The sequence below is a fragment of the Mesoplodon densirostris genome, chromosome 5 (assembly GCF_025265405.1).
Source record: "Mesoplodon densirostris isolate mMesDen1 chromosome 5, mMesDen1 primary haplotype, whole genome shotgun sequence".
Lineage (NCBI taxonomy): Eukaryota > Metazoa > Chordata > Mammalia > Artiodactyla > Ziphiidae > Mesoplodon > Mesoplodon densirostris.
In genome coordinates this window covers 56,781,808-56,791,308 of record NC_082665.1, presented here as the reverse complement: position 1 = coordinate 56,791,308, position 9,501 = coordinate 56,781,808, and the positions used below count along the sequence as shown (strand labels likewise).

The following is a 9,501-nucleotide window of genomic DNA, read 5'->3' as shown; positions in this document are numbered from 1 at the left end:
TTTGGCTAAGGCCCTTTTCAAGGTCTTATTGGACCTCTCTACTTTCCCCAGTGAATAGGGTCTCCGGGCTGAGTGCAAGGTCCATTTTTTTTTTTTTTTTTTTGTGGTACGCGGGCCTCTCATTGTTGTGGCCTCTCGCGTTGCAGAGCACAGGCTCCAGACGTGCAGGCTCAGTGGCCATGGCTCACGGGCCCAGCCGCTCCATGGCATGTGGGATCTTCCTGGACCGGGGCACAAACCTGTGTCCCCTGCATCGGCAGGCGGACTCTCAACCACTGCACCACTAGGGAAGCCCTTGAATTTTATTTTTTTATACAACAGGTTCTTATTAGTTGTCTATGTTATACATATTAGTGTATATATGTCAATCTCAGTCTCCCAATTCATCCCACCACCACCACCACCCCCGCCCCCTTTCCCCCCTTGGTGTACATACGTTTGTTCTCTATATTTGTGTCTGAATTTCTGCCTTGCAAACTGGTTCATCTGCACCATTTGTCTAGATTCCACATCTGTATGACAGTCTCTAGGTCCATTCACGTCTCTACAAATGACCCAATGTCATTGCTTTTTATGGCCGAGTAATATTCCATTGTATATATGTACCATATCTTCTTTATTCATTCGTCTGTCGATGGGCATTTAGGTTGCTTCCATGACCTGGCTATTGTAAATAGTGCTACAATGAACATTGGGGTGCATGTGTCTTTTTGAATTATGGTTTTCTCTGGGTATATGCCCAGTAGTGGGATTGCTGGGTCACATGGTAATTGTATTTTTAGTTTTTTAAGGAACCTTCATACTGTTCTCCATAATGGTTGTATCAATTTACATTCCCACCAGCAGTGTAAAAGGGTTCCCTTTTCTCCACATCCTCTCCAGCATTTGTTGTTCATGGATTTTCTGATGATGGCCATTCTAACTGATGTGAGATGATACCTCATTGTAATATTGACTTGCATTTCTCTAATAATTAGTGATGCTGAGCAGCTTTTCATGTGTCTTTTGGCCATCTGTACGTCTTCTTTGGAGAATGTCTATTTAGGTCCTCTGCCCATTTTTTTTTTTTTTTTTTTTTTTTTGCGGTACGCGGGCCTCTCACTGTTGTGGCGTCTCCCATTGTGGAGCACAGGCTCCGGACGCACAGGCTCAGGGACCATGGCTCATGGGCCCAGCCGCTCCGCGGCATGTGGGATCCTCCTGGACTGGGGCACGAACCCGTGTCCCCTGCATCGGCAGGCGGACTCTCAACCACTGCACCACCAGGGAAGCCCTTCTGCCCATTTTTTGACTGGGTTGTTTGTTTTTTTAATATTGAGCTGCATGAGCTGTTTATGTATTTTGGAGATTAATCCTTTGTCCATTGATTCATTTGCAAATATTTTCTCCCATTCTGAGGGTTGTCTTTTCGTCTTATTTATAGTTTCCTTTGCAGTGCAAAAGCCTTTAAGTTTCATTAGGTCCCATCTGTTTATTTTTGTTTTTATTTTCACTACTCTAGGAGGTGGGTCAAAAAAGATCTTGCTGTGATTTATGTCAAAGAGTGTTCTTCCTATGTTTTCCTTTAAGAGTTTTATTGTGTCTGGTCTTACATTTAGGTCTTTAATTGATTTTGAGTTTATTTTTGTATATGGTGTTAGGGAATGTTCTATTTTCATTCTTTTACATGTGGCTGTCCAGTTTTCCCAGCACCGCTTACTGAAGAGACTGTCTTTTCTGCATTGCATATCCTTGCCTCCTTTGTCATAGATTAGTTGACCATAGGTGTGTGGGTTTCTCTCTGGGTTTTCTATCCTGTTCCATTGATCTATATTTCTGTTTTTGTGCCAGTACCATATTGTCTTGATTACTATAGCTTTGTAGTATAGTCTGAAGTCAGGGAGTCTGATTCCTCCAGCTCTTTTTTTTCCCTCAAGATTGCTTTGGCTATTCACGGTCTTTTGTGTCTCCATAAAAATTTTAAGATTTTTTGTTCTAGTTCTGTGAAAAATGCCGTTGGTAGTTTGATAGGGATTGCTTTGAATCTGTAGATTGCTTTGTGTAGTATAGTCATTTTCACAATGTTGATTCTTCCAATCTAAGAACATGGTATATCTCTCCATCTGTCTGTGTCATCTTTGATTTCTTTCATCAGTGTCTTATAGTTTTCTGAGTACAGGTTTTTACCTCCTTAGGTAGGTTTATTCCTAGGTATTTTATTTTTTTAGTTACAGTGGTGAATGGGATTGTTTCCTTAATTTATCTTTCTGATCTTTCATTGTTAGTGTATAGAAATGCAAGAGATTTCAGTGCATTATTTTTGTATCCTGCAACTTCATTCCAAATTCGTTGATTAGCTCTAGTAGTTTTCTGGTGGCATGTTTAGGATTCTCTATGTATAGTATCATGTCATCTACAGAGAGTGACAGTTTTACTTTTTCTTTTCCAATTTGTATTCGTTTTATTTCTTTTTCTTCTCTGATTTCCATGACCAGGACTTCCAAAACTATGTTGAATAATAGTGGTGAGAGTGGACATCCTTGTCTTTTTCCTGATCTTAGAGGAAATGATTTCAGTTTTTCACCATTGAGAATGATATTTGCTGTGGGTTTGTCATGTATGGCCTTTATTATGTTGAACTAGGTTCCCTCTATGCCCACTTTTGGAGAGTTTTTCTCATAAATTGGTGTTGAATTTTGTCAAAAGCTTCTTCTGCATCTACTGAGATGATCCTACGGTTTTTATTCTTCAATTTGTTAATATTGTGTATCACATTGATTGATTTGCATATATTGAAGAATCCTTGCATCCCTGGGATAAATCCCACTTGATCATGGTGTGTGCTCCTTTTAATATGTTGTTGGATTCTCTTTGCTAGGATTTTGTTGAGGATTTTTGCATCTAGATTCACAGTGATATTGGTCTGTAGTTTTCTTTTTTTGTGGTGTCTTTGTCTGGTTTTGGTATCAGGGTGATGGTGGCTTTGTAGAATGAGTTTGTGAGTGTTCCTTCCTCTGCAATTTTTTGGAAGAGTTGGTGAAGGATGGGTGTTAGCTCTTCTCTAAGTGTTTGACAGAATTCACCTGTGAAGCCATCTGGTCCTGGACTTTTGTTTGTTGGAAGATTTTTAATCATAGTTTCAATTTCAGTGCTTGTGATTGGTCTGTTCATATTTTATGTTTCTTCCTTGTTCAGTCTTGGAAGGTTATACCTTTCTAAGAATTGGTCCATTTCTTTGGGGTTGTCCATTTTATTGGCATAGAGTTGCTTCTAGTAGTCTCTTATGATGCTTTGTATTTCTGTGGTATCCATTGTAACTTCTCCTTTTTCAATTCTAATTTTATTGATTTGAATCCTCTCCCTCTTCTTCTTGATGAGTCTGTCTAAAGGTTCATCAATTTTGTTTCTCTTCTCAAAGAACCAGCTTTTAGTTTTATTGATCTCTGCTATTGTTTTCTTTGTTTCTATTTCTTTTATTTCTGCTCTGATCTTTATGATTTCTTTCCTTGTACGAACTTTGGGTTTTGTTTGTTCTTTCTCTAGTTCCTTTAGGTGTAAGGTTAGGTTGTTTACTTGAGATGTTTCTTGTTTATTGAGGTAGGATTGTATTACTATAAACTTACCTCTTAGAACTGCTTTTGCTTCATCCCATAGGCTTTGGATCATCGTGGTTTTGTTTTCATTTGTCTCATGTATTTTTTGATTTCGTCTTTGATTTCTTCAGTGATCTCTTGGTTATTTAGTATTGTGTTGGTTAGTCTCCAAGTGTTTGTGTTTTTTACGGTTTTTTTTCCCTGTAATTGATTTCTAATCTCATAGCAGTGTGGTCAGAATAGATGCTTGATACAATTTCAGTTTTCTTAAATTTACCAAGACTTGATTTGTGACCCAAGATGTGATCTATCCTGGAAAATGTTCCTTATGCACTTGAGTAGAAAGTGTAATCTGCTGCTTTTGGATGGAATGTCCTATAAATATCAATTATGTCTGTCTGGTCTATTGTGTCATTTAAAGCTTGTGTTTCCTCATTTATTTTCTTTTTTTTTTTTTTTTTGTGCAGAAATACAAAATGGTATTTTATTTATATTTCCCTTAGCACATAATTCTAATTATGCTTTATACCCTGACAATGGTTATCATAGGCTACAGATAATCATGCTGCTGATCAGACTCCCTCCTTGCCTAGAGCAAGCAAAGCAGTCTCAATGATCTCAGACAATTTTAATAGGGGAAGGCGAGATTTGTTTCAGATGTGTTTCACTGCTTATGGAGGACAAGTGGCTTCTCACCATGGTGACAATCAGGTTGCTAAGCTGGGCAAGGCCAAGTTTAGAAGAATGGTCCTCAAACAGATTTACTGAAATGAATGGCTCATGCCACCAGCAACTTTCTTCAAGTTCTGATTAATTTCCCATGAAATAATTGCTTGGAATACATCCAAGCAGTTCCTTTATTCATTGCTTCTTTGTCTTGCCAACAGGAGGGTCAGTCAATACTGAAACATACAGTTTGAACCAAGCATATGTGATGCCCACTGCACAATACACTGAGGTCAGTAACAAAGGGATAAAGGGGTACTTCAGCTGCCAAGAGGTGAAAGGGAATACAAATTCACAGAAGACTTCCAGAGGCCCCAGGCCAAGGAGGTAGAAAGTTTCCATCCAATTAAAAAGAGGTTTTTCTTTTCTGAATAGAGTCTTCAGTGAGGAAATACTATAGATGGTAAACAGTAACATGAGTAAGATTTTAATGGGAAGTTCTGGTGCAGTGAAGAGCAGAGGGAAGAGGGAATAATGTCCTGTTGTGGTCAGAATCAGAAAAACTGAAGCATCTCCTGCTTTTCCCACAGATAAGAGGCTCATTGGGAGAACTGCAAGGAGTATGGCTTTTTCGTGGACGTGCCACCCAAACATGAAGGAGCTCAAGGCACAAAGAATTAGACATCGGAGAAAGCCTCTGGGCCCTTGAGGTTTAAACCAAAGACAGAAAATAGAGGGCAATATGGCAATCAGAGTGCAGATAAGGGTGGCCAAGGGTGTCACTGAGGGAAGGACTGTGTGTTGGAACTGCTGAACTAAACCACTTGTCATTGAGGCCTTGGGAATCTTGCTGGGGTCAAGAAGTTTCAGTTCTAAACCGATGATGGACAGCACTTTGTCCAAAGCGCTGTACAAAGCCCAGAAGTTTGGGGCCCAATACGCATGGCAGAGGCCCCTCTTGAAAGGGAAGAGTCGGGAAAAGACTTGAGGCAGTTGGTTCAAGGCTAGAAAAGGACCCAACGAAAGAGCAGAAACTAGGAAAACGATTAGTCCCAGGGAAATAAGACGGAGAAAACTGAAGCTGTTCCATCGGATGGACCCATCTGGTTTATTTGCAGTGAAACAGTAAGATCGCAGTAAATATACACCGTAAGCTGGTGCTACATAGAGGTAGATGTGCTTGAAATGTAGGAGAACAGCAAAGAGAAATGCTCCTTCCATATGCCTTTTCTGAAATAATCGTGCAATAGAGAGTAGCATTAATCCAGATAAAAAACCATTGTACTGGAAATGAATATGGTCTACAATTAACAACCCGAAGTTCCACAGCAGTAATACTGATAGAATAAACTTTGGCTTCTCTGTAAGTTCTTTGCCTGCTTTTTTCCCATCAATGCATTTACAGCACTCATGGACAGCATACACAAAGAGTGTATCTGTAAAGATGACGGAAAATCTCTGGAAGAGTAAGGTCCTTGAGCTGCAGTAATTCAGATTATGGACATTCAGCATCTCTTGATCAAAATATTTGGCAACATGTGACAGCGCATACTCAAACCATGCAAAAAAGGGGGGGTAATCCAAGGTCCACTCTGAAGTTGCCTCATAATACCACTGTGATATTGGCAAACTGTGGGTGATAGCAAGCCAGTTTCGGTGCACTTCAAAATCTGTGGAATGGCCCGAGCGCCAAAGCCGAAAACCAACTGCTACCACCTGTCGCAACTCCGAGCGCCGCCATTGCTCTCATTTATTTTCTGTTAGGATGATCTGTCCATTGGTGTAAGTGAGGTGTTAAAGTCCCCCACTATTATTGTGTTACTATTGATTTCCTCTTTTATAGCTGTTAGCATTCGCCTTATGTATGAAGTGCTGTTATGTTGGGTGCATATGTATTTATAATTGTTATATCTTCTTCTTAGATTGACCCCTTGATCATTATGTAGTGTCCTTCCTTGTCTCTTATAACATTCTTTATTTTAAAGTCTATTTTATCTGATATGAGTATTGCTACTCCAGCTTTCTTTGGATTTCCATTTGCATAGAATATCTTTTTCCATCCCCTTACCTTCAGTCCGTATGTGTCCCTAGGTCTGAAGTGGGTCTCTTGTAGACAATGTATATATGGGACTTGTTTCTGTATCCATTCAGAGAGTCTGTGTCTTTTGCTTGGAGCATTAATCCATTCACATTTAAAGTAATTATTGATATGTATGTTCCTATGACCATTTTCTTAATTGTTTTGGATTTGTTTTTGTAGGTCCTTTTCTTCTCTTGTGTTTCCCACTTAGAAAGTTCCTTTATCATTTGTTGTAGAGCTGGTTTGGTGGTGATGAATTCTCTTAGCTTTTACTTGTCTGTAAAGCTTTTGATTTCTCCATCAAATCTGAATGAGATCCTTGCTGGGTCGAGTAATCTTGTTTGTAATTGCTTCCCTTTCATCACTTTAAATATATCGTGCCACTCCTTTCTGGCTTGTAGAATTCCTGCTGAGAAATCAGCTGTTAACCTTATGCGAGTTCCCTTGTATGTTATTTGTTGTTTTCCCATGTTGCTTTTAATAATTTTTCTTTGTCTTTAATTTTTGTCAGTTTGCGTACTCTGTTTCTTGGCATGTTTCTCCTTGGGTTTATCCTGCCTGGGACTCTCTGCGCTTCCTGGACTTGGGTGGCTATTACCTTTCCCTCGTTAGGGAAGTTTTTGACTATAAACTCTTCAAATATTTCTTGGTTCCTTTCTCTCTCTCTTCTCCTTCTGGGACCCCTAGAATGCAAATGTTGTTGCGTTTAATGTTGTCCCAGAAGTCTCTTAGCCTGTCTTCATTTCTTTTCATTCTTTTTTCTTTATTCTGTTCTGCTGCAGTGAATTCCACCATTCTGTCTTCCAGGTCCCTTATCTGTTCTTCTGCCTAAGTTATTCTACTGTTGATTCCTTCTAGTGTATTTTTCATTTCAGTTATTGTATTGTTCATCTCTGTTTATTTGTTCTTTAATTATTCTAGACGTTTGTTATTTAAATCTTCTAGGTCTTTATTAAACATTTCTTGCATCTTCTTGATCTTTGCCTCCATTCTTTTTCCAAGGTCCTGGATCATCTTCACTATAATTATTCTGAATTCTTTTTCTGGAAGGTTGCCTATCTCCACTTCATTTAGTTTTTTTTCTGGGGTTTTATCTTGTTCCTTCATCTGGTACATAGCCCTCTGCCTGTTCATTTTGCCACCTTTCTGTGAATGTGGTTTTCATTCCACAGGCTGTAGGATTGTAGTTCTTCTTGCTTCTGCTGTCTTCTCTCTGGTGGATGAGGCTCTCTAAGAGTCTGTGCAAGCTTCCTGATGGGAGGGACTGGTGGTGGGTAGAGCTTGGTGTTGCTCTGGTGGGCACAGCTCAGTCAAACTTTAATTTCCTTCTCTGCTGATGGTTGGGAGTGAGTTCCCTCCTTGTTGGTTGTTTGGCCTGAGATGACCCAGCACTGGAGCCTACAGCCTCTTTGGCAGACTCTGGGAGGGCTCATGCCAAGGAGTACTTCCCAGAACTTCTGCTGCCAGTGTCCTTGTCCCCGTGGTGAGCCATAGCCACCCCCCGCCTCTGCAGGAGACCCTCCAACACTAGCATTTAGGTCTGGTTCAGTCTCCTGTGGGGTCACTGCTCCTTCCCCCTAGGTCCTGATGTGCACATTACTTTGTGTTTGCCCTCCAAGAGTGGAGTCTCTTTTTTCCCCAGTCCTGTCAAAGTCCTGCAATCAAATCCCACTAGCCTTCAAAGACTGAATCTCTGGGAATTTCTCTTGTTGCCAGACCCCCAGGTTGGGAAGCCTGACGTGGGGCTCAGAACCTTCCCTCCAGTGGGTGGACCTCTGTGGTATAATTGTTCTCCAGTTTGTGAGTCACCCACCCAGCGTTTATGGGATTTGATTTTATTGTGATTGTGCCCCTCCTACCATCTCATTGAGGCTTCTCCGTTGTCTTTGGATGTGGAGTATCTTTTTTGGTGAGTTCCAGTGTCTTCCTGTCCATGATTGTTCAGCCGTTAGTTGTGATTCTGGTGCTCTCGCAAGAGGGAGTGAGCGCACATCCTTCTACTCTGCCACCTTGAACCAATCTGAGTGTGTCCAGAGGATGCCTGCTCTCCACAACTGTATCCAGATTGTCTTTCCTCCATGGAAGGTGGATTATAAACCATTTCTTTTTTTTTTTTTTTCTTTTTGCGGTATGCGGGCCTCTCACTGTTGTGGCCTCTCCCGTTGCGGAGCACAGGCTCCGGACGCGCAGGCCCAGCGGCCATGGCTCACGGGCCCAGCCGCTCCGCGGCATATGGGATCCTCCCAGATCGGGGCACGAACCCGTATCCCCTGCATCGGCAGGCGGACTCTCAACCACTGCGCCACCAGGGAGGCCCTATAAACCATTTCTTAATCGTCTTCATTCTCCTTACAGATCTTGGGATTTGTTAGCCTCTGTAGTTGCATGAGCCAGTCAGCCAATTCCTTGAAATGAATCAATCTCACATAAGTCCCGTTAGCCCTTTTCCTTCACTTTTGGTCAGTAATCCTTTTCTTGGCTAATTTGCTGATTTTTTCTGTCTAAGATATGCCACGAGATTGATGGCCTCAGCCCTTCAATTTCAGCTTTCCTTCTTTTGCAAGTTAGGATTGGGTGTGGGTCAACTCCTCACAAAGCTTTTTTTATTGCTACCATTTAAAGGTCAGTTCTGATCCAGGAGCCTATCAATTTAAACATCAGTTAGATCATGTTCAAGGGGGGCGGTTCGGTACCGCCAGGTCACGGGGCTCCCTGCAATAGGCTATGTCAGACTCCTCTCCCTTGAATTTGTATTTAGTCTTTCCTCAGTCAGAATATCCCACAAGAGTTTAGATGGGACTGCCTCTGGGCCAGAACAGGTTAGCCACATTAGTTCCTGACCAACTTGGTGCATTAGGGAGTGGCACAGCTGTCTGAGATGGTGGTCTTCTCTTTTGTCCTTTCTGCAGAAAAGGAGGAGTTTGCAGACTTCCTGCTTGGTGAGAGCTAAAAGCACGTGGGATTCCCAACAGGATACTCACCATATTGCTGGGCAGCTGGAATTCTCTGCTGGTACTGGGAGGAGAGCCCTTGGAACTTCAGTTGATAAAGAATCACCCAAGATTCACCTCACAAGCAGAAAGGGAAGGAGAGGTTGCACAGTGGGTATTTCCTGTTTTTGCCAGCAGCTCACAGCTTCTTAATAATGGGGTTCCTGGTCTTGTGAGTGGCTCACAGAGCTCC

At 41.5% G+C, this 9,501-nt stretch overlaps 1 protein-coding gene across 1 annotated transcript; it reads right to left on the bottom strand.

The window, feature by feature from the left end:
• Positions 1-4,056: 4,056 nt before the first annotated feature.
• LOC132491009 (probable dolichyl pyrophosphate Glc1Man9GlcNAc2 alpha-1,3-glucosyltransferase) lies at positions 4,057-5,979 on the bottom strand. The gene is given in 2 exon segments (XM_060099830.1): positions 4,057-5,919; positions 5,921-5,979. Coding segments are annotated over 2 exon segments (1,545 nt in total). The 3' UTR covers positions 4,057-4,433.
• Between the last annotated feature and the right edge of the window lie 3,522 nt (positions 5,980-9,501).